The sequence below is a fragment of the Chanos chanos genome, chromosome 3 (assembly GCF_902362185.1).
Source record: "Chanos chanos chromosome 3, fChaCha1.1, whole genome shotgun sequence".
Taxonomy (NCBI): domain Eukaryota; kingdom Metazoa; phylum Chordata; class Actinopteri; order Gonorynchiformes; family Chanidae; genus Chanos; species Chanos chanos.
In genome coordinates, this window is record NC_044497.1 from 51773645 (window position 1) to 51797318 (window position 23674).

General features: G+C 39.0%; 4 protein-coding genes across 5 annotated transcripts; 2 read left to right on the forward strand and 2 right to left on the reverse strand.

Moving 5' to 3' along the window:
• Positions 1–1085: 1085 nt before the first annotated feature.
• Positions 1086–7222, reverse strand: gpat3 (glycerol-3-phosphate acyltransferase 3). Of its 2 annotated transcripts, none has more exons than XM_030769283.1 (13): positions 7094–7222; positions 6117–6314; positions 5783–5849; positions 4474–4768; positions 4122–4196; positions 3785–3874; positions 3577–3670; positions 3347–3462; positions 3035–3090; positions 2631–2716; positions 2411–2539; positions 2058–2137; positions 1086–1861 (listed from the first exon to the last, which is right to left on the reverse strand). In XM_030769283.1, exons 2-13 carry the CDS (start codon positions 6258–6260, stop codon positions 1765–1767), a joined length of 1329 nt encoding a protein of 442 aa, XP_030625143.1. In that variant the 5' UTR covers positions 6261–6314; positions 7094–7222; the 3' UTR covers positions 1086–1764. The 2 variants fall into 2 exon arrangements, with proteins under 2 accessions (XP_030625143.1, XP_030625144.1); XM_030769284.1 differs by having other exon boundaries at positions 1771–1861; positions 2058–2178.
• A 1603-nt stretch (positions 7223–8825) lies between these two features.
• On the forward strand, positions 8826–13632 carry abraxas1 (abraxas 1, BRCA1 A complex subunit). Its single transcript, XM_030768722.1, has 9 exons — positions 8826–9082; positions 9327–9417; positions 9552–9588; positions 9682–9748; positions 9953–10149; positions 10252–10371; positions 11788–11872; positions 12073–12187; positions 12432–13632. Exons 1-9 carry the CDS (start codon positions 8996–8998, stop codon positions 12818–12820), a joined length of 1188 nt encoding a protein of 395 aa, XP_030624582.1. The 5' UTR covers positions 8826–8995; the 3' UTR covers positions 12821–13632.
• Positions 13633–13699: 67 nt separating this feature from the next.
• Positions 13700–15406, reverse strand: mrps18c (mitochondrial ribosomal protein S18C). Its single transcript, XM_030769754.1, has 6 exons — positions 15303–15406; positions 14840–14898; positions 14652–14735; positions 14472–14529; positions 14304–14363; positions 13700–13938 (listed from the first exon to the last, which is right to left on the reverse strand). The coding sequence occupies exons 1-6, from the start codon at positions 15370–15372 to the stop codon at positions 13862–13864; spliced, it is 408 nt and encodes a 135-aa protein (XP_030625614.1). The 5' UTR covers positions 15373–15406; the 3' UTR covers positions 13700–13861.
• Positions 15407–16047: 641 nt separating this feature from the next.
• On the forward strand, positions 16048–23653 carry helq (helicase, POLQ like). Its single transcript, XM_030769778.1, has 19 exons — positions 16048–16233; positions 16333–16443; positions 16522–16963; positions 17232–17410; positions 17657–17857; positions 18024–18096; positions 18183–18280; positions 18477–18575; positions 18709–18854; positions 19008–19247; positions 19414–19555; positions 19848–19956; positions 20160–20366; positions 20582–20739; positions 20982–21080; positions 21874–22047; positions 22210–22323; positions 23242–23376; positions 23570–23653. Exons 1-19 carry the CDS (start codon positions 16048–16050, stop codon positions 23651–23653), a joined length of 2997 nt encoding a protein of 998 aa, XP_030625638.1.
• The last annotated feature ends 21 nt before the right edge of the window (positions 23654–23674 follow it).

Consider the following 23674-nt stretch of genomic DNA (forward strand, 5'->3'; position numbering starts at 1 on the left):
AGATCCGATTAATAATTCACAATCCTGTTAAGGGAGAACAAACATTTCTGTTCAAGCAATTTAAGTCGCAGGATTGTTATTAAAGCCGGGTGGGGGGCGCTTCCACGGGGCCTGGAGTAGAGGCTTGATCTTGGCCGCGGCAAGAGTGTGAAATTTAAGCTGGATCCAGCTTTTCTGTGCCTCAGAATAACTCAATGCTATTTTACACTCTCTGCTCTCTTTATGAAAGCACAGTCACACTAAACATGTGTGTCTCACACTCGTCCCTTTCCCGGGGATTGTATTTGGCATCATGATAACCTGCCTTCTCTTAGAGCAAAGAAACTTTCATTCTTAGCAATGTTTCTGCTTCAAAAGATTTCTTCCTTTCCATAATGAGTTTATAATTAAGAGTTGCAATTGAGTTCGAAGCAAAATGAGCTGGTAATATGATAATCAAGCACTTAACGACTTTTTCAACGGCACTATCATGAAGTGATATGGAAGAAAGACTTCCATCTACAAAAAGGTTGAAAATCAAAGCTTTCTTATTTAAAAGCAAACTACAACCAAAAAAAAAAAGAAAAAAAGAAAAAGAAAAAAACAGGACCTTTCTTTAAAAATCTTTTTTGTTGTTTTGTTGAAGCCACAATATTCAAAACTGCACCAAGACATCAGCAGAGGCCCACTGCTGTGTGTTTTTTTTTTAACAGAAATTTCACTACACTTATATTCACTGTGCAGATTCAGATGCAGGAGATACCAGTATGTGAGTTCCACCTGCTTAAATACACACATACATACATAACCTTACCCAAGGGTAAAGCTACCACTGATACTAACATTAATGTTACTAACATTAATGTTACTATGACATATTTCCCAATCAGAGCAGACCATTTCAGAATAAACAGAAAAGAAAATGTGGTGGAAATGAACTAGTGAGATTCCAAAGGTTGTTGTTTGTCTTCTGAGATGCTGGGGACAGTTCATCAGTATAGCAGAGGTTAATGTTTTTTTCTATAGTCAATACTGACCTCTAGTGGGTAGTAAAGGAACACACAACTGTGATTTATAAAAGGACTACAAGACTACAGCTCTTGTATAACATTGATAATCCTTAAGAGGTTTATTTTAAGGCACTCAGGAAGAAATCCTGTCACATATGACAATCTGGTGTGACCAAAAGGTTAAAGGGTTAAAGACAAGCCTTGTGAAACACATTCAGGCCCTTAGTATATTTCAACGGAATAATCTACATCAACAACAACTGCATTTCAATTTGAATTATCTGCTTGGTGATGATCAAACCTGCAAATATAACAGCAATCCTTTGGTAAAAACTAACACACTTTTGATAACGCTTTGTTTAAATAATAAAAGAGATGTTTCAACGTAGCACAATGACACAACCCTGTAAAAATAAAGAGTCTGATTTAAAAATGACAACAGCAAACTGATGCCAGTATAGTTTTTTTTTTTGTTCCATGGAACATACATGGTCACATTAAATATAAAATGAGCTCAGTTATCATATCATTTGCACTGAGAAAATCGATCAGTTGAAAAAATAGGTCAGTTCGAAAATTTTACGTGCAGCATAATAATCTTCAGCCAAACACAGCACTATTATTTTTTTTCTCTCCATATTATAGACCATACTTTTAAAAAATATATATTTATATTTGTGTCATCCCATTTCATATTTGATGAAACCTCCCCAATTTCACATTAAGTTCACAAACAATGTAAACAAGTGTAGGAGCTGGTGCAGAGCAGTGAGCGTCAGCTGCTGACGGGCCCTACAATTGTGCTGCTGTACATCTTCTGTTGTTCTTCCTTATATGTCTGCTTCACTTTCTCTCTCTTCAGCCCTCCGTCCCTTCAACAGAACAGACCACATTCATCAGAGATTTATATAAAAAAAAAAACCCAAAACGCTTACGATAAGTCCACGCCGTTATGTAACTCTGGGAGGTTTTTTTTAATATTATTTTTCTAAGAGACTGCGAGGATTTGTTGCATTGCCGTCCAAATGGAACATGCGCTGTGCATGAGAAGGGCGACTGGATTCTTACCAAGACAAGTCCACTAACCCGCCCTGACGGGCTATGGCTGACTTCACTCTGTTGGCAAAATGGACGGCATCCTCCCCTTCCTGTTCAAACGGACAACACTTCTTGTTCTAATATTCAGAGGCTTAAAAATTATTTAAAAAAAAAAAAAAAAAAAGATGTCTTTGACAAAGATACAAACTGGAAGTATGTGCCAAAACAGACTTCCCCATTAACTATAATTTGATAAGACCAATGTAACCTTCTGAGGATAATATTGCATTGAGCTGATATTAAAAACCCTGGACAGAAACCTTATAAACCACGATCCACTGTTTTTTGTTTGTCCGTTTGTTTTTTTCTGGGAATAGCCTTACCTCTCGGGTCATGGGAGGAAGGTACCAAACATTGCACACAATAGCCCAGCTGGTCATCATTCTGAGGAGATAGCTCACCATGTTGTATTTAGCACTATTCCAAAAGGCATCTCCAAACTGAGGGTCATACTGTCACAGACAGAACACAGAGACAATCGGTGAAACTTGCACCTAGAGCAAACACTCCTGGAAAGAAGAAGGATGACAGTAAAAAGAATACCTTGATGGCCACTGGATATATAGTGCCTCCTATTTCAAAGCTTCCCTTCTTAAACATCATGACAGATGTGTTATTGATGCAGGTTCCTGTTACACGGGGACAAAGTTACTTTTTCACTCATAAAACTCTTTTAATTACGTTATTTTTTAAGATGACTTGTAAAGTTACGTGACTAATGGCACTACGGTATTGCATTTAGATTGGTACAGTTTAAAGTTTTAACATCAGAAAATACATTACATGTTGTTATCCTGTTACCAACATGTTTCCTTAATTCTTCTTTTTTTTTCCATTTCACTATACTATACCAGTAATGGGTACTGATTTACATCTCAGGTAATATAATCAGTCTAGACTCTGTGGATGGGATCATTAAGACAAAAGGCATCCTCAAATAGCCTTACCCTCAGGGAAGATGAGAATTGGCAGCTTGGTTTTGTCTGCGACATGATCCCTCAGCCTGCGACATTGTAAACGCATGAATACGTTGTCATTCTTTGAGGATTTATTATTATTAAGTACAGTGATGGTAAAGGCAAAAGACCATCAATAAAAAATGAAAAATGAATCATCAATAAGATGTAACATGAATGCTTAAGTGTGATAAGTAGGTATTTTCTTACATTATATATGAATGTATTCACTTAAAGACATATTGTAGAAGACCTGTTACTGATGTGACTCTTTTTCACGTCGACAGTCATCACCTGTCTCACCTTTTGGCCACTGCGTGTCGATCTTTCATCTCTGACCTCTCAAACCAAACATGGGGGCAGGAGCGAAGCATTGACCTCTGGATGACCCCCATCAGACCCCCATGAACCTGTCCCACCTATGAGGGGCGAAGATGATTGACAGGTGTGAAAAACCACATCTACTATTTACTTCAGTCTAGACGCAAAAGAGCTCATAAAAAAAAATGTCTCACCGGTGCACCCTTACTTACCATGGCATAACAGCCATCATTTGCCAAAATGACAATATCAATTGGTGACGTGTGGTTAGCCACACATATTCCTCCTTTCTTGGGTTTATTCTGCCTGCAAAAGATCAAACTAAAGCGTTAACTACCCTCTATTGGCCTGTGTCAGGCTATTTTGTCATTGAAAGAAGAATGTGGAGAGGGAAAAGCGGGTGTGATGATAAGATCTCACTTGTTATGGTAGTGAATGACAGCAGAGAGGCCTTTGGCGCAAATCCTGTAGCATGTCAGGTGAACCAGGTCACTTAGCCAATCCTTCACTCTGACAAACACAGAGACGCAAATGTCACGGCGTGTTCTGCTCCGCGATCCCCGCGCCGCGATGCAAAATGACCTTACTTTCGTTTTAACAGCCATGCACGTACGACGATGCCAAGATTTGCCGTTTAAAGCTATCACCAGTCAACGTTTAGGCCCATCATCAGCAATATCAACCATCAACCGAAATACTTCTCCATAAATATTTCACTTTGAAAGGAAGAGCTTGGGTAAAAAGCAAAGAACAGTACTTGCTGTTGGGCAGCAGTCCCACTAGAGTGGTGCCGATCACTAACCAGCTCAGTCCAATTACGGCCAGAGTGATTCTGTAACGAGAAACAGAAAACCTAATTAAGCAATTCTGCAAAGCATGAAAATGATCATAATAATAATAATAATAATAATAATAATAATAATAATAATAATAATAATAATAATACAAAATAATAATAATAATAAACTACAGCAGGAACATGCCTTCTTCTCTTTCATATGTATTACTCATGTTTCAGTTTTTTATCAAGTGTCACTGAAAATGAATTGCTGAGACAGATGAAATGGAGAGAGACAAGGCAGGCAGACTAGCAAATGCATCCATCTCACCTGAGAGGGGCAAGGACGCAGTAACGTATAAACACACCCAGACCCCATATAATGGTGACCCGCACGCTGATGTAACAGAAGTTGTTGTTGGTTCGGGTCAGAAGGTTCCAGGAGACCAGCTCTTCAGACGTGAAGCGCTGAGTCACCTGATCCTCCACGATTGTCTCTATCCCTTTCCTGCAGAAGTAGAAGGCGTCACACAGGGTGAAGTCTCCGCCGGTCAGGGACTGAGGCCAGTTCCTCCGCAGTTCACCGATCTCTTCTGCCATTGAACCGTCATCTCTCTGGATGATTCCTGCAGGGGGAAAATAACAACAGCTGTGCTTTAGTCAAGTCTGTCACTTTAAAAAAAAAAAAAAAGGCACAAAATCAGCAGAATGAGTTATGAATTCAATTGATCTTAGCTAGGATTTTCACTTCCCCCCCCCATACTGGGTCGACAGGTCAAAAGTGCAGGTTACTCAACGACCAAAGCGTCTGAGAAAAGGAACAAACACGAGCTGACTGTGCAATCGACGTAAAGTATTTGCCTAATATTATTATGTAAGGCGTTTGTGAATTTTCTTTCATAATCATCCATGGACCAATCACTGGTGTATGACTGAGAGACAGGTTTTGATTCTTAATAGATGTACTTGTAAAATGCCTACATACGTTTTGCACATTTCCCTATCTGATATATTTATGACATACATTTTTTTTAACAGGTTTTAGATCAGAGAAATATCTGACAGGTTGGTATGTAACATTAAAAAACATAGCACCTCAGCAGCTAAACTAATGAGTCACACGGTTCATTGTTAACTATAATGTTTCAGAGAGATAACTGCTGAATTTTTGTACATTTTTGACATGAAGATTAGTTTTAGATGTTGAAATAGCATACAGAATGCAGAGAGTATCCCTAACTTTGATCTCAGATTAATCCAAAAATCACATGTAGGCCAAAGTCCCGAACAGTAAGAGAGGACTCACGTTTAATATGATGAAATCAGTAACCCCAGTTGACTTACTAAAACATCACTAAAGTTCTACCAGCTGAACATTTCATCATAATCTCAGTGTTCTTATCACAAACATTGCACTCAAATTATTTATACTAATAACACAGGTCAAGGAGCTTTTCGAAACAGGACATTCTCAAACACCAATCACGCTTGAAAATGGCAAGTAAACCCACTTTCCTTCCATTATAAATCTGTTGCCATCACCAAATCCAATCGGGAAGGGGAGAGTCAGAAGCCCTCAGTGAGAATGTATTTGTACAGATCGTATATAGTACAGGAGAAGCCTGTGAGAATGTACGTACCATTGGGAAGTTGGGCTGTGGGGGAGGGTTGGTCCCTCTGTCCTCGTTGGATCCTCAGAGTGGCCCACTACCCATAAAACAAGTTTATTTTCAGTTGACCCTTCACACAGTGCCGCACACATACAACACATTTCTTTAACAACCTATTTTAAAAACAGGTTAGACTTCACGGTGAATTTGAAATTGAAGCCAAGACGAGTCCTTGATCTGTAGTTAAACGACACGTTCAGTGACAACAGAGCAATCCAGAAAAATACTATTATAGGGTTTGGTTAAGATTTTCAGTGCATCTGCATGTGGTTCACGGGATTGGGTATTATAACAATGTGCTTACCTCAAGGATTTTCACTAGTATTTTCATGTAGACGTCCGTGACTCCAAGGGACAGTCCAAACATTGCCGGCACTACTATAAGTCCAACCACTATAGACAGCCACACCTTGAACAGCGAGTACGCCATGTCCCAGGCATCGTCCATCTCTCGAAAACTTCTATCACTTACCGCTCGAGCACATTGGGATCAGGTAACAGGCTAGAAAAGATTCAAAGTATTTTAGTTGATTGCATTTTTTAAGTGATGAATTTGTTTGGAGAAATTTCGCCACGTCAACAATAGCTTTAAAGGTTTACACGTCAACAAAAATTAATATGGACATCATACTGTAAAGTACGATGTAAATGAGGTATGTATATATATACATACCTCATTTACATCGTACTTTACAGTATGATGTCCATGCGTTCTGCCATTCTACACATGCTCATTACTCCTTTCTCATTTCTCGAACATGATACGTGTCACCAAACATAACAAGCTTCATTTATATCCATGTTCACTTAAAGAACCGTTCGTGACGAAACTAAAACATGCACCTCATTCGAACACCTTGGGAAAAGACCATCGTAATTATAAGTTTAAGTTACATGACAGCACTAGCATCGCTTTTTGACATACACTGAAACATTCTCAAACGGTGGGTAAAAGCCATTGTATGTGAATTCAGTTTGACTCATAATCCAGTACAAAGTAATCCCCCTCGATATGGGATACTGTCACAAGTAAATGTTTCTACTGACGTCAATTTTCACTGTTTCCAATTCTACAAACAACCAGTTACATTAGCCACGTCAACAAAAACCAGAATTCTTTTAAGTCAGCGGAGAAAAATAAAAACAAAAACATAAATGGATGTTAATCACGCGGCTGAAAACTTCTGTTGAGATCTGACTGTTACTTAACAGTTGTTCTGATATGTGAAACCGCTATGCAGTAATGCAACATAAAATGTGGCAACAGCAGCTGGACAATACCTGAATACAAAAGATACATCAAAGGTAATTCTTGACAGTTGTTTAGTGTATCGAAATATTCCCCATTCTTCCTGACGATTATTGTCGCTGTCGCAGCTAATACAACAAACGCTTTTCTCACATAACTTTGGTGCTAGTAGTTAGGCTACAAAGTTTGACAAAAAAAAAAATATTAATCAAAAATAGAGAGACAGTGCCCCCTTGTGGCCCAGATCTTTTCCACAAACGACTTGTAGGCGTATTGCTTGTAATCTTTTGATTGGTTCAAGGAAGGGAAATAAAAAAAAAAGAAAGAAAACAAAAGAAAACTGTTATCACGGACACAGCTTTATACCTTTTTTAAACCATAAGGTTCTTTAGTGAAGAAACAAGTAGGGGTATAAAATTCGGCCGTTATGCCAACAATATTTTGTTATTACATTTGACTATTCAACACCTGATAACTGAAACTCAGAGGCTTGTGTCACCTCACGATACTACAAATATCATCAGGAGTGCCGCAAAATTTGTAGACGCCTCTCACAAACCTATGCTTGGGCTGCCATTTCAGCGTCATAAATCAGTTGAGACTCAACAAGCAGAATAGCTAGAGAAGTGCTAGGATTTTTTTCATCAACAGGTAGAGCTGTTGACTCACCTGCTGGTGGCGAATGCTTAGGACGCAGCCACGCATGGACTCGCTTAACACTGGAATTTATGGAAGGGTGCTCAACTCCGGAACAAGTCAGTAGTGTTGAACTACCACAATCGTGTCTGTAGTGTTGAAAAAATAGAGTTTTTTTTTTTATCTAACGCAGTTGTTTCTATTTACATGTAGCCAACACATAAGAGATTTGTGTTTGTTCTCAAAGGTGCCGTCGAGACATAGACTTCTTCTGAAATTATCCCAGTACAACAGAACAGAGTGGATCCCAACCCTCTCGTATTCCTACCATATCGATGAAACATTTATGCTGGACCTCAGTGGATTTCTGCTCATGACCAGAAGCAAGAGATCAAAAACTCAAATTTAAACAGATGTGGCATTTACGCACTCAGCTTTACACTAGATCATGTTCATTTTCAACATGCATACTCAAAAGATATTAACTGAGACGCTGTAGTTTTCTAATAGCCTATGCTTCTGTTAAAGTAGCATGCAATTTTCTTTTAATGCGCCGACTATATATATATATATATATATATATATATATATACCCCCCCCCCCCCCAAAAACCTTTTCCCTTACAATGGCTCAGATCTGTTGCCATCTTTTTCACAATGCTTCTTCCATAATCGAGTTTTCATTGAGGAAATATAGCCACGTCTGATATACGCTATTTATTTATTTAGTTAGTTAGTTAGTTAGTATCATCAGCCTTAGCGCAGTGGCATGAATGTAGAAGGAATAACGTTCGTAAGCCTGCTGTAAATATCGTGCAGTTAAATTCGACAACCGCATATGAGAAATAAATGACAAAATGATTTCATTTCTGGTCATTTACTTAATAGTAGTCCATTCGACAAGTGTAGGTTTACAGTGTTCTTTTTAAGAGAATTAAATCGGGATTTGCTGCATTGTCCTGGTTTGTGCCAAGTACAAGGGTTTCAGCACAGTTCACAATAATACACTTGTTTAACTTAATTAAATAACTTTATGTCATAACTTTACTATTATTTTTATGTTTAACATGCCATGTATTTTTTTCTGCTAAAGACTTATTGTATCTTAATTTATTGTTATTGCGCCACTCCAGTCAGCGGCGCTATAGGCTGCGTATCACGAGCGCACGTTTCGCCAAAACGTGAAAGGAACATGAAGAAGACACTATTACGGAAATTACGTTATAATTAATTTACGTTAGAATGAGTCCATCCCCCATACAAACAGTTCTGGGATAATGAGAAACAGAATAACAGAGAATGGCCGAATTTAAAACCACTGTTCGTATGTCGGGATTTGTTTTGAGCTCATTAATGTTTCAACATTTAAACAGTGACACAGATGTGGTGAGTAGTTAATTGGTAGTTGTACACTAGCATCACAGAAGTTAGCCAAGTTTGGCTAACTTGAGGCAGTTTCTTTAACATGAGCGCAGTTTTATGGAGACTGAGAACAATACAGTAGCACTGAAGATACGTTATCACTTCAGGCCACTTTTATGTGAAAACCAACAGCACCAGGTGACTCAGTAAATAATACAAATATGCAAACCTACTTGGGACGATAACTTAGAGAAACTTTTTGATACAGGAGGGATTCATCCTTGGGGAAAGGGTTGCAGAAGAGAGGAGCAATATCACCGATTCCCAGATAGATCAAGTTCAACTCGAGCACACAATAAGTAAGTTGCGGATTTCATTGTATCAGGACGTAAGCTAATTCTCGCAATTCATGGACTGTTCTACTGAAATAAATCAGTAGGTTTTATTATAAAAAAAGATAAGGTAGCTTTGACTTCAATTGCCTTCATTGCAGGTATACAGAAACACGTTCCTTGCCGCGCATTGCATACGTAAGTGGATATTTCTACTGAAACACTTATTTCCCTGAAGATTTACATCATTACATGTCATCACAACACTGTAAATGTGTGTTTGCCTTACAGGTTCTACAACAATGTTGGAATGGTCAACCGAGATGAAATTAGTCGAATTTTGTCAAACCATAAAGAGGTACTGTGGGTTCAGCTCATTACTACAGCGTGATTAGGTTAGAAGAAGCTAAATGTTATCTGGTAACCTATAGCCTAACAACATTGAGACTTTTGAGTTCTCTTATTAATGCGTTTCTTACTTGAGTGTGAATATGAAACTGTATGAAATAAACAGCATAGCTGTTAACGGGTATTACAATTTTTTTTGTGTGTGTGTGCAAAGGACAGTGTGATTGGGTGGTACAGACAACGGAGAAACACCCATCAACAGATGACCTTCAAAGAACAGCTAATCCATCAGAATTTAAAGAAGGCTCTTTCAAATCAAGAGCTAGTTTTCGTACTGCTTACAGCCACAGAGGTTACATCATCTGGCTCCACTCACCGCCTAGAGTACTCAACTTTTGTTTCACACGGGAGGTATGAATGACAAACTTTTCCCTGCAACACGGTTCACACAGGTGGAGCATAAAAGGTCAGTTGTGGTGTAATTAATTTATGTTGTTTTCACTTCTCATACAGCCAATATCATAAAATCCCTATTCTGGTGAACAACTTGGGAATGCTGGAACAGCAGGACTACTGGAGGGTTTCTACAGCATGTTCGTCTTTGAGTCACAGTCAAGCAGTGAGGAAATGCAGGTATTAAATGCTTGATTTGGTGCATCCTGTAGCATTCATTAGAGCCCAACCGATATGGGATTTTCAAGACCGATACCAATTTCGATATTTGAGGATTTAAAAAAAACGATATCAATATATCGGCCGAGATTCTTTTTTTTTTTTTTTCCAGAAACCCCATAAGATTTACCTTAACCTTGGTTATGTCTAGTTGTTTAAGAGTCCTGATCAAACTAATGAGACATAATCCAGTTTAAAAATAAACTTGTTTTGTTGCCATAAATAGTACTTTGAACAAAGGTACAAGAAAATATATTAAAGTTTTGAGAAATAGAAGTCAAATGTGTGAAAATACAAAAGTAAAAAAAAAAATGTATATACAATGTAAGCTACAAGAAACCATTTTTCAACCACCATTTGGCGCTGTCTAAAACATGCCATCTTACACTATGCAGTAAACTGATAGTGACCTAGTGTAAACGCTGCTGCTGAATGCATCTGCTACTACAAGACGGTCTGCACTGAGGACTTGCGACTTTGAGATTTCCCGCTACACATTTGAAAGAGAAGCTAGATAACTTTGTTTAGCTACCAAGCCATGTTAGATACATGTTTACACCGACAGGCATACGAGTCACAGAAATATTTACCATTGCTTCATTTAGGCAGAATAAGATAAACGCTATAGTTTAACTGCACATTAACGTTGGCGGTCTTCCAATGATAAGCATGGCATTAGCTAGCTTTGTGGCTAACCTTATTTAGCAATGAATAGCGTTATAACCTGCTGTAAGCGATGTTGCCAGAAAATGTTTGGAACGGACGCGGGAGAAATGATAGGACAATTGTTTGTTTACTTGCTAGAACTACCGCACTGTTTAATAAATAAACCTAGAATCAAGTTTGTCGACAGCTTAGCCTACACCACTCAAATACCCTAACATATAACGTAATTTTGATGTTTGACCGTACGGGCTTTCACATTACTGCAGCAAAACCAGGCATGGCTTACACAAATGTTGTCAAGCTTATTTGGGCAAAGAGGAGAACTGATGGGGGATGTTTATTATTATCTGAGTAATGTATTTCACGTGACAATTATCAGCTTACCATGAACACAGATGATCTCCGCTGTGGGCTACTCTGTTCGACTCTGCTTGGGTCAGTTGATTGTTGTCATTTGTTGTGTTCGCACGTGTGTTGCCAACAATGAAGTTGTAGTGTGCCCTCTCGAGGACAAACTACTCAACGACAACATTCTTAACATTGTCTCTCCATTTCTTCTCTAATTGTCATTTATCGGCCGTTATAAACGCCGATACTGATATATCGGCAAGTAGCTCATATCGGCCGATAATATCGGCACGCCGATATATCGGTCAGGCTCTAGCATTCATGCTTGACCACTGCATGACTTTTCACTTCTCATCTTTGCAGGTCAAAGTTCCTTTCCTCTGATGACAATCTCAGCAAGGTTGAACATATCAGTAATATGAATGATATATTGTTGACTGAACTGAAAGTAAGTATATTTACATCTGAGGAACTACCATTTGCATGGGTAAATGCATACAAGTTGTTAGACATGTTTAAAAAAAAAAAAAAAAGACTATTGTCAATCTCAGATTTTTTCTCGTATCCCATGTCAACAAGTTTATTTTTGCGGTGCCAGATTTTTTTTTTTATGTCTCTTCAGTTAGCTTGTGTTCCTGTCTGTCACAGAATGCGTGCAAGGACGTGGAGGAAAGTGAGAGATCGGTGGAAAAACTGCGAGCCGAGGTGACCGCACTGAGAGAGGCTATCAGTAAAAGAAGCACACAACAGAAGCGGCGTGAAAGTAAGACATTCCCGGTCTTCAGAGTCCGTGGTTTAGTTTCACTATTCTTTGATGAGTATACATTGGCAGCCACAGTGTGTATATTCCCATTATTAGCAAAAACCTCAAAAACCTGTGACAAGAGAGTAACAAGTCTGTGTGATCTAGAGATATGTACCAGCTGTTCACAGGGGTGTTAAAGCGTGCTTGTGGTGCTAAAATCTCAATACACTGACTGTTTCTTCTGTCGTTATATTTGTTTCAGCTAAAGAGGAACCCAAACCTGATGAATGCCAAGAAAACGTGCTTCTGTGTACGTCTCTGAAAGCGCTGTTCCCTAATGCTCCCCTCTTGCGGACGCAAGCTCTGACCCTGGAGGGTTTTCCGGTTTTGGAGCTGTGCTGTGACACAGACCATGACATAGACATCTCTGCCAAGCTGCCTTTGATCCTGGACTGCCAACATACCAAAGCCAGGAAGAGGAAATTGGACACATGGGAGAGATCCAGTGAACAGTGCCTTCTTCCAGGCCTTTCTCCCAGCAGCAAGAGAAAGAAAAACCTCGGAGACACTACCGGATTGCTGTTTGAGAGTGGATCGGATACAGAAGTGGAGTTAACAGGAGAGAATAAAAGTAGCTCTCCTGTTTTTTAACGGCTGACACTGCTGAACGTAACAACTGAATTAATCTCTCAATGAAATATCAAAGCATTTTTAGCATGTTTGGAGGACTGCTGTTTGAGTGTGGATCGGATACAGAAGTGGAATTAACAGGAGAGGATAAAAGTAGCTCTCCTGGTTTTTTAACGGCTTACACTGATGAACTAATCTCTTCATGAAATATCAAAGCATTTTTAGCCTGTTTAGAGGGCCATTCATTTTCTGAGTATACTGTTTGTCATTCAAGCAAACAGTGATGAATTTTAAAAAATGTTTTTTTCTTCTACATACATCAGCTTAGTTTTTAATAGGACAAATTCTGACATCAGAGAATTGTAGCTGCTATGCTTAACTCTCAGATCTCTTGCCGCTTTCAGATTTGACGTGCACATAATGTAGCAACAGCCAATGCAATGGGGGGGGGGGAGGGGAATCACTCAAACAAAGAAACCCACTCTTTGCACAGAACTAGGATAGGACGAGAGTGCTTTCTGCCCGTGGTGCATCTTCCTCTGTATGATTCATTTTCCATTCTGATCCTTGCTTTAAAATTTTGGGGCTATTACAAGAAAGTGTGGATGTAATACAGAAAGCAACACTGTCCTCATAACAGAACGATTCCATATTTTAAAGGACGGCTGGCAACCCTACTTGTACACATGTCTTACGTGATGTTAATCTGGCCTAAAAGAATAAAAAGACATGAAAGGCAAAGGCAAGCAAGGAAGGATAAATCTGAGACCATGTTAAATGTAAGTGATGAATTTTCAGTTAAATAAATATTTTTTTTTTCTATCCAAAAATGATTTCAAGCAGTCTCATAATTTTGTGAATTTCTCCTTCGCGGTAACATCACAGAGCTTAACAGAAACATATAAATGTATGGAAAACTTTATTGTTCAACATGGCATTTTAAATTATATATACATATCAATATGCATTGGAAATATGATTTTGCACTACAACATCAGACACACAATGACTTGGAACTGAACATGTATAGTTTCACTGAAGACTCTTGAAGGCTGGGTTATATTACTCCAGGTGCTTGATGTCACAAATATTGGGGTCTTTCATAAACTGGGGGTCCTTCAGCGTTACTGACATGAAGCCTGTGGAACAGATTAGACTATCATTATGTGTCTAGTGATATACTGATGTCCCACTCTAGACTGGCCGATTAAAATGTGTAATTCACACAAGAAACAAAGAAAAAGGTAAAACCCATAGAATAAGAATATATTTAAAAGAAAAAATCTTTTGAGCATACTGAAAGTAAACAGAGCGATGCAAGTGTTTGATAGTTTAGCCTGTTGGTTTACATAAAGCAAAAACACTCTTTATCTCATCAATTAACGGTATGACTTTAAAAGCATTTCCTCATGACATGGTGATAAACATTCAGTACGAATTCTAATTTCTCTCTCCAAATTTAGACATTATTAAACCTGTCTTAGGAACAGGAACAAAGGCTCACCCATTGAACGAGCTCTCTTTATTGCTTTTGTTACCAACTTCTGCTTCCTGCTGCACAAACCTAGAGACCAGAATTCATTTTTTGAGACACAACAATATAAGAATGAATGCTCAATAACTTCAAATGTTTATTAACTTAATTTTTTTTCCCCTGCTGTATGATTCCTACCTGTTATGTGTCTGCCATATATTCTGCCAGTGTGTGGCGATACAAATTGGGACAACAACTGCAATGGAGAGAAAAATTTGTTTTGTTTTTTTTAATGGAAACAACTTCATTTTTTTTAATACAACCACCAAAGCAACATGAGCACACTGGTTTATGTAACATATACAAACGTATACAAACCTGGACATTTTTGTAGTCGACGGGTATATTGCAGAGAATGCAACCCTTCTGGGGTTGCTTATATGGATCTTCCATTTTAATGGGCTGATGAAGAAGGGAAAAAAACAAACTTGTAATGTTATAATATACAGAACAACTCACATTAATACAACTCTCAAAAGGTACATTAACAGTCCTTAGGATACTACCATGTCATTGTCTTTCTGGACTTCATGCGATGTCGTTGTTAGAGTTTTCAAGCACTGCCCTGTAAAGAATGACATGAGAACATTTTAGGCTGTTGTAAATGACATCTGGACTGGAGTACAGATTGGACCAGTAGGTTACGCTCAAAGAGCTACAGCGGTAAACATGGTGCCAATTTAATGTTTGAAATCACGTTCAGTACCAACATTCAGGCTGGATTTTGACTGTTAAAAGCAGCATATAATGCGCTACTGATTCAAAAGTGAGGTATAATCACACAAATGCACCTGGCTAGCTGAGGTTACACAACCTAGACGCTTAGCTGTTGTAAAGGGCTGGAAGACGTGCCCGACTACACAGCAAGCTAGCGTGCTAACGTTAGTAAGTAAGCAACTTAGCTACTGCCAATTGCGCCACAAAGCTATAATAATTCTACACCGGACGGCAACAAATTCCAATAACTACCTGTTGCATTGGGTTTAATTCCTTGTGAGAAGGTTAGCTGTATGAGTCGACAGCTTCTGAGGGCAAACATCCTTCCTATCAGGTCACGAAACTACCATAGTAGAGCTGCAAGAACACATGCAACGTTTAGGAACGGAAGTACACTTCGTTGACTGCGTGAATTCAGAAACATCAGGCAATATTAAAACAGGAAGTATATAAATTCAAAGGTCGTCCAGAAACTTCATTCAAAGATATCTGTGCTCAGATATGCTTGTATACCCGAATTATAAATTACACTTTTGTTGTGCTGTTGTTAAATATATGCAGCATATTGTTGATTTAATCAATTTAGTAACTTGGACGCAAGTAGGATTCCAGTCACGTGAGGACAATGTAATCTCTGATTGGTGGGCGTCCTCACCAGGATTTTTGAAAGATCAGCATCATTTTGTTGTTAAACAAGGCTGGAACATTGGATACCATGTATTTTAAATACATGGTACCATGGAACTAAGGTAACCAAAGAAAGTTTGGGCAACCGGTTACATTCCACACTTTTCAAACTTAGATAACCTTTTAAGGTTTGCTTGGTAAATATTTTCTGGAATCAGCAATGACACCCTGAATGTCCTTGCTATCATGCACTGCTGTGGTATTCGTAGAGTTGAACCAGACAGTAGCCTCTATAAAGTACAAAATGTTTACTGACACGGTACAAGGGGTGGCTCGGTAGCGCTATAGCTATTATCCGAGCTAAGTTACTATGAGTGCCGACGAAGACATCAGTGGAGTTATCATAAAACGTACATCTTCAAAAAAGAGATCCCGCGGCAGTCAGAGAACTCATCTCACCCCAGCAAAGAAACGAGCAAGTCCAAAAGATGATCAGTTCCTTGAAGATACTGATATGAATCAAATGGTACTGACAGAGCAGGACGTGTGTACACCGGTAAACCACTTAATCTAATATTTTAGTTTTCGGCAAGACAATGAACCGTTAGTAGTTACAATCAATTAACTGCCATATTATGCTTGTCTCGTGTTGCAGTGCTGCAGCGACAATGAGGATTTATTTGACGGGTACGATAGCATTGCATGTGACAGCTCTTTCCTTGCAAAGCTTGAGGATGTGGAGCTCAACGCGAAAAAGTTTGACAACGTCTGCTTGGAGCAACATCCTTCTAACTCACACAATGATTCCCCTTCAGTGGAAATTATCAAAGCTGGCATGGGACAGACGTGTGAGGACAATCTCACAGACTCGCTGTTTACAGAGGACCTTCATGACGACTTAGTTAAAGACCTCCCAAGCTCACAGCTTGCATTCCAACGAGAGGTTGCCCAAAACGTCAAAAAGTACTCCACTTCAAGCAGGGATAACACTTCCACACCAGTAGCGAAAGGCTCCAGGAGAGTTATCCAGGAGAAACAATCGGTTCCCACGGCCAGAAGGAGTATGTCTGACAGCTTGAAGAGAGCAATGCTGGGAAATGCAGTTACATCATCAAGTGTCTCAAAGACAGCCCTGCAGAAGGAGGCTGTGGTTTCCGAGGAGATTGGCATGGCCATGAAGGCTATGGAGTCCATTTCCACAGATGCAGACCTTGGTCCTTTCTTTGGCCTGCCCAGCAAGGTGAAAGATCTAATCCACAGAATTAAAGGAATTGAGGATTTGTACGGTAATGAACATTTCACATTAGACCCTTTAAATATATGTGTGAAAAAGATATATTTTTTCTTATGTTTACTTACCAGGCTTTAACAACAAAGAGAAGAGTCAGTATTTTTTTAGTTTACTGCGAACAACACGGTATTTTCTGAGGTAATTTATATGTTAGTGTTGCTTAGTTATAAATTGAGTGATTACATTGCCTTTCTGAATATTTTTTTGTCTGTACATCCCATGCATTGATTGTTACTTTAAACAAAAATTCATTTGTATTTTAGAGTGGCAGAAAACATGTCTCACCCTAGACTCAGTGCTACAGAGGAGGAACCTCATCTACTCTTTGCCAACAAGTGGTGGAAAGACATTGGTTGCAGAGATCCTCATTCTCAAAGAGCTTTTGTGCAGGAAGAAGGATGCACTTCTCATTTTACCATATATATCTCTGGTACAGGAAAAGGTGTGTACATGAAATATTTACAGGTGTGTTTTTGGTGGTGGACTAACTTTTAGCATTTTGCTATAAGCTTAGAGGGTTATTATCACAAAACATGGCAGTCAAAAACATACAGCAGGTTTGTGTGTTTACTTTAAACTGTCACAGCTGCGTAGAGTTAGCTAGAGTTAGCTAGGTAGAGTTTTTTTTATGTGTGTGCTTTTGAATTCATTGTTTATTACTACTTTCTGTGACTCTGTCCCTTTGTAGGTTCGTGGGCTGGCTAACTTTGGAATCGAGCTGAACTTCATGATTGAGGAGTACGCTGGCAGCAAAGGAAAGTTCCCCCCCGTGAAAAGAAGAAGCAAGAATTCCCTTTACATCACTACTATAGAGAAGGGACACAGTCTTGTCAACTCCTTAATTGAGGCAAAGCGACTGGACAACGTGGGTTTGGTGGTGCTGGATGAGGTGAGTAAAGTCTGTGTTCAGAATTCACTCTTATCTAAGCTTTTTTTCAAATATTACTGTCAATCAAAATGAGGTTTTATAAAAGGTTATGTAACGGTCATTTGAAATTTATGAATAATAAATTATAACCGAACACACTGCGTTAATCCTTTTTTTTTGTCCTTAGTTACATATGCTTGGGGAAGGCAGCAGAGGAGCGATTCTGGAAATGGCTCTGGCCAAAGTGCTGTACGCCAGCAGTATGTGGCTTTTTTTTATAAATCTCTTAAAAGCTCTGTTCACGGTATTTGTATCCATAACATTCACGAAGCCATTTATTTTACAGAAACAACCCAAATCATTGGAATGAGTGCAACCTTGAGTAACACTGAGGATCTTCAAAAGTTCCTGAGGGCTGAGAATTACACAAATGACTTCAGACCTGTGTGTATTGTGTTACCCACTCAGTTACTTATCTGTTTGTTTGTTTATCAAGTATGCAATAATAAAGACGTATCAACGTAATTTTTCTCATTTATTTATTCATTTTAACTTTGTTACATAATCATTACTTTCATTCACGCTTTATAATTGTGCCTGTTGGTTGTTGTTTTTTTTTTTTTTTGGTTGTTTTTTTTAGGTTCAGCTTAAAGAGTATGTGAAGTTACGGGATAGTATCTATGAAGTTGACCCACAGGAGGAGGAGTGCTTTAGATTCTCTCGTCTTTTAAACTTTAAGGTATGGAGACACTTTTTTTTTAATGCATCGGACTCAAAATGAGAATCCTTTTTTATAATTAGTTTGAAACTGAAATTACAGTGTGATGAACTGCTTTTTTTTCTTTCTTTTTTTTTTTTCTTTTTTTTTTCAGTACTCCAGTGGGATGCAGAAAACTGATCCGGATCACATTGTGGCTTTGGTGACAGAGGTGATTCCAATGCATTCCTGTTTGGTCTTCTGTCCAACCAAGAAGAACTGTGAAAACGTTGCTGGAATGATCTGCAAGTACCTGAAGAAGTGTGTAGTCTTGTCAAATTTTTTTGATGTGACGGCTCTCTGTCAGTTATTAGTACGGAAGCTGTTTGATACAGGTTTGATGTTGTTTTTTACTTCACACGTGAATAAATAAGATGTTTCAGCTCTCTGAAGTGTGTTTGTTTTCCTCTATAGGGAGTTTTTAAAGCACAAAGAGACAGAGAAAGCCACCCTGCTGGCAGAGCTGAAGAGCAGTGGGAATGGATCCCTGTGTCCGATCCTTCAGAAAACCGTGCCTTATGGCCTGGCCTACCACCACAGTGGCCTGACCAGTGACGAGAGGAAGCTGGTGGAGGAGGCCTACTCCTCAGGAGTGCTGTGCCTCCTCACCTGCACCTCCACTCTGGCTGCTGGGATCAACCTGCCAGCTCGCAGGTTAGTCCAGTTCAGCCATCATTAAACATCGTGAAAGAAAAGCTTCAGATTTCTGTTTCAGATGAACTTTTTTTATGTGCTTAACACATGATGATTAAAAGCATAGAAATAATGTGATCTTTTTTTTTTTTATTTACTTTTTGTTGGCTTTTTGGCTAACCCTCAGGGTGATTCTCCGCTCCCCTTACGTGGGTGTGGACTTTATTAAGAGGAGTCAGTACAAGCAAATGGTTGGTCGAGCTGGAAGAGCTGGAATTGATACAATGGGTGAGAGCATTCTCATCTTACAGGACAAAGACAAGATCATGGTATGACATCCACCGGTTTAACTCAGTGTGTAAACCTGTCTTGTTACTTTAATCTAGAGAATTTAGGATTAAGGCTAAGGTCCCAGCATTGACACTTAACTCTCAATGGCATTTTGTTGAGTAATTATCCAAATCTTTTATCTATGAAACCTTTCCCTGCTTGTCCATTTTCAATAGCTTTACTGTAACAAACTTGTGTCATGTCAAGAGTACTGCATGTCATGAAACACAAGGTATGACTCTGGTTAGTGTGAATGACCAACTTTAGTGGTAATTGGTATTTTGTTTTTAGGCCAAAGCACTTATGTCCTCTCCAATGGAGAGGTGTTACAGCAACCTCCTGCATGACGGCGGAAAAGGTCTCATGGGTCTAATCTTGTCTCTCATCGGCCTTAATGTGAGTTCAGGCGTTTTATTTCCATATCACGTTTGTGGTTTTGTTTCATTTACACTGCTAAGTCAACCAAAGATGATTTTTATCTACTAGCTGACAAAGTCATTTTTGCCCCATGGTTTTCTGTAGACAGATGAGGTTTGTTTGTGACATTACAGTATCAACAATGAGTCTTAAATTGACTAGGCTTTTTGTTTTGTTTTCAGATAGCACAGACACCTGGAGAAATCAAGGAATTTATGTCTTGCACTCTGCTCGGCGTTCAAGAGACCCAGATCTGCCCAGAGAAGAGCCTTGAGAAAATCATAGAGGAATCAATAGACACTCTGCAACAAAAGGGCCTCATTGAAACCTTAACAGATACACTTGAAAAGTCCCGTTTGCAGGTGACTAAACTGGGAAGAGCAACTTACAAAGGTAAGACATGACTTGGCAAGACAAACGGAAGCCATTTTCTCATTGAAAATCCCTGATATGTATTGCTCACAATGATATAACAGAGTATACCCATTACTATCATATTGTCTTACGATGAGAAAGTGGGTCAGGTTAGGACTAGTTCAGGTGAGGAATAGTCGTGTTTCTTTAGGTGCTCCTCCTGGACTGGAATGTGACTCCTCTTTCCTCCTCAGGTTCAGTGGACTTGACTTACTCTGACGTCCTGTTCAGAGACTTGTCGAAAGGTCTGGAGGGTCTACTGCTGAATAGTTTCCTGCACTTAGTGTACCTAGTTACTCCATATGAGATGGTGTCTGACTGCAAGCCGGACTGGATGATATTTTTCAGACAGGTGTGGATATAAGCTCAATCCTTAAATTCTGCTATATTCTGCAATGAGTTTTCTTGTGTTGTTGTTTTGATAAGACGGTCAATGTAACTTCTGCATTTAATGTAATATACCTAAAATATCCCCAGGGACAACTTTATAAATACAGCATGTGCGTGTTTCTTTTCTTTCTTTTTTTTTTTTTTTGCTCGTTCCTGCATGTATTCAAATGCGCTGGTGTTAAATATCCATTTCATTTCTTTCAGTTCACGATGTTGTCTGCGGCCGAGCAGAGGATGGCCGCTGCTGTTGGTGTGCCTGAGAGTTTTGTGGCCAGAAAAGCAGCAGGGCAGAGCGTGAAGAAGGTGGATGCAGATTTAACATTCTTCTTTTCGTGCCTGTTCTCTGCAGCGTCTTCTGGCTCTCGTTAGATTTTGTTTCAAAAAAGATTTTATTACTAAAACAACTATGTCCGTTTAAGTCGAGTTTAATTGCATAGCGAAGCGGACTTAAAATGACATAAAGCCCAAGCGCTTTAAAGCCTCAAGCCTCTTTAAAAAGCTTTATTTACATCAGAATCCTTGAGATTGAGGTGTTAAGCTGGCATGTGTTATTGAAAATAAGGGGACTAAAAAAAAAAAGATTACTATTTACATTAATGTTATATATACAGTGAGATCCATAAGTCTTTTGCCTCTGTTATTTCTTATGAATGATGTATAAATATTGACAAGCTGAATGTTTTTGTAATGCCTGTTTGATTCTCTAATATCTACTCACCTTATGATGGTTCTTGCGGTATCTTAATATTAGTTAGACCAGGAACAAAATGTTCTGTAATTTCTAAACAGTTTATCTGAAATGGATGAAAACACCCTCTAATTATAGCCATGTGTCTACATTTTAATCACCTCAATGACCTATTGTTTCAAAACCACAGAGCTTGAAGACAGAGCCACAAAAACAAGTCTGTCTATATTGAGCTTGGTGTGCGTGTGTGTACGTGCGTGCGTGTGCGTGTGTGTGTGTGCGTGTGTAAATTTGTCAATTCTGTTGTTGTTGTTGATTCGTTTGTGAAATGATGGTGAAGCTTCACTGAACTGAGATGTTAAGGTCTCTGTGTCTTACATTGTTGTGATTCGTCTCTCACTCTCTCAGTCCGTGGACACAGTGGTGGTGAATAGATTGTACCTCGCCCTGGTCCTCTACTCACTGTTGAAAGAGACCAACCTATGGAGTGTGGCGAACAAGTTCCAGCTGACCAGGGGTTTTGTTCAGACTCTCCTCAGCTCTTCCTCAGCCTTCTGCTCCTGTGTCCTGCACTTCACCGAAGTACGCCAACAGCGCATGCACTGACCTGTTTTTACCTCTTTGTTACATTCACTGTTCACATTCCTTTACTGATTCTGACCACTTTGATCACTGAGGAATTACTCGTGGGACTGTGATCAACAGGGAAAACTTATGTACACTCTCAATGCGTCTTCCCTGCAGGAACTGGAGGAATTTTGGGCGTACAAAACGCTTCTCGCAGAACTGATCCGCAAACTCACCTACTGCGTTCAGGCTGAGCTTATTCCACTGATGGAGGTTGCTGGAGTCATGGAGGTTGGTCTTACCTAATTAACACTGTTTTACACTTACGGTAATTTCTTCCATAAAACGAGCGTCTCTCCTTCTTGAAGTTGAGGTTTATTCTAATTGATTAATGTGATGTTTGTCAGTTTTATTAAAATGTAACAAAGCTGTATTACAAAGGGCTGTGTGTTGAAGCAGACTAAGGTCAAGGGTTTCTTATACACTCTGTTTACAGCTAGAGCATTTAGGGATCATGTGACTAGTAAGGATTCACTGTTGTGGTTTAAGCTTAAGCTGAGTCATGATCATAAATTTAGTAGTTAAAAAAAAAGTTTATAAAGCAAGCCCTTGTAATTTTTACTTTTATGAAGTGAACCAACATAAGAGGTAAAAGAGTTGGCCCAGTAATGAAAGACCCCCTTCAGATCCCAATGGTTCCTCACTCACAGCTTGTTGCCACTGTATTGTTCAGCAAAGCACATAAAGGATTTCTCGAAGGTTGTACAAGTTCAGACACTGAACAAAGTTTTATTGGGTAAGAGTCTCGGCAAACAAAAAAATGACAAAGCTTCAACAAAGTTTCTGATCAAGCACAGCCGTAGAGAAAGGAGACAAAAGACACAGAATGTAAACAAGATGTAAATAAAAACAAACCCTATGATAATCTCAGATAATGTCTGATAATCTCTAAAATAATCTCTTTTTCTTGTGGTATCACATTCTGCTTTGTCATGACGATACTTTTCATATTTTTTTTTTCATACTGCAATTTGACTGAAGCCTAGATTTCGCTCTTGAACAGGGCGAGAGAAGACATTCCTGAAGCAGTTATATTGAGTTAACCTCCTTCCAAGTCACCAGGCAGTGAGGAGCACAATATTGTCATTGATGTTCAAATTATGATCATTTTAGTCCTAATGAGGATGTCTACTCCTTTTTTTTCCCCAGGCCAGAGCCAAGCAACTTTACAACGCTGGGTACAAGACACTGTCTCATTTGGCCAACGCAGACCCGAATGTGCTCGTCAACACGGTCGAAAACCTGTATAAGAGGCAAGCCAATCAAATTGTGGCCTCTGCAAAGGTTGGTCAAAATACCTTTTTTTTTTTTTTTTTTTTTAAGATTTTGTGAAATTCTCGTAGAAGCAAATGGTTAAATACAGTTTCCCTATGATGGCCCCCTGTTAGGTTATCAGACAGCTACATGACACCTAAGTTACTGGAGACTGATTGGTTTTGACTGATTTCTAACTTTTTTTTTTTTTCTGTGTGTGTAGATGCTGCTACATGAAAAGGCAGAGGCTTTACAGGAGGAGGCACAAGACCTCCTCTCACTTCCTGATGACTTACCCTCTTTATAAAAATGGATTTTTATTTGATAT

What these genes read in the sequence shown, in the direction of transcription:
- mrps18c (XM_030769754.1), bottom strand. Translation starts at nt 15,372, where the DNA reads ATGTTTGCCCTCAGAAGCTGTCGACTCATACAGCTAACCTTCTCACAA. An exon ending in TCCAGAAAGACAATGACATG is followed by an intron (nt 14,736 to 14,839) that starts GTAGTATCCTAA and finishes CTTCTTCATCAG; the next exon opens with CCCATTAAAATGGAAGATCC. An exon ending in AAAGAGAGCTCGTTCAATGG is followed by an intron (nt 13,939 to 14,303) that starts GTGAGCCTTTGT and finishes TCTGTTCCACAG; the next exon opens with GCTTCATGTCAGTAACGCTG.
- abraxas1 (XM_030768722.1), top strand. Translation starts at nt 8,996, where the DNA reads ATGGCCGAATTTAAAACCACTGTTCGTATGTCGGGATTTGTTTTGAGC. An exon ending in TTTTGTCAAACCATAAAGAG is followed by an intron (nt 9,749 to 9,952) that starts GTACTGTGGGTT and finishes GTGTGTGCAAAG; the next exon opens with GACAGTGTGATTGGGTGGTA. An exon ending in ACAACAGAAGCGGCGTGAAA is followed by an intron (nt 12,188 to 12,431) that starts GTAAGACATTCC and finishes TATTTGTTTCAG; the next exon opens with CTAAAGAGGAACCCAAACCT.
- gpat3 (XM_030769283.1), bottom strand. Translation starts at nt 6,260, where the DNA reads ATGGACGATGCCTGGGACATGGCGTACTCGCTGTTCAAGGTGTGGCTG. An exon ending in TGCGTCCTTGCCCCTCTCAG is followed by an intron (nt 4,197 to 4,473) that starts GTGAGATGGATG and finishes TTCTCGTTACAG; the next exon opens with AATCACTCTGGCCGTAATTG. An exon ending in GGACTGCTGCCCAACAGCAA is followed by an intron (nt 3,875 to 4,121) that starts GTACTGTTCTTT and finishes TGTGTTTGTCAG; the next exon opens with AGTGAAGGATTGGCTAAGTG.
- helq (XM_030769778.1), top strand. Translation starts at nt 16,048, where the DNA reads ATGAGTGCCGACGAAGACATCAGTGGAGTTATCATAAAACGTACATCT. An exon ending in CAGGGCAGAGCGTGAAGAAG is followed by an intron (nt 21,081 to 21,873) that starts GTGGATGCAGAT and finishes TCACTCTCTCAG; the next exon opens with TCCGTGGACACAGTGGTGGT. An exon ending in AGGTTGCTGGAGTCATGGAG is followed by an intron (nt 22,324 to 23,241) that starts GTTGGTCTTACC and finishes TTTTTTCCCCAG; the next exon opens with GCCAGAGCCAAGCAACTTTA.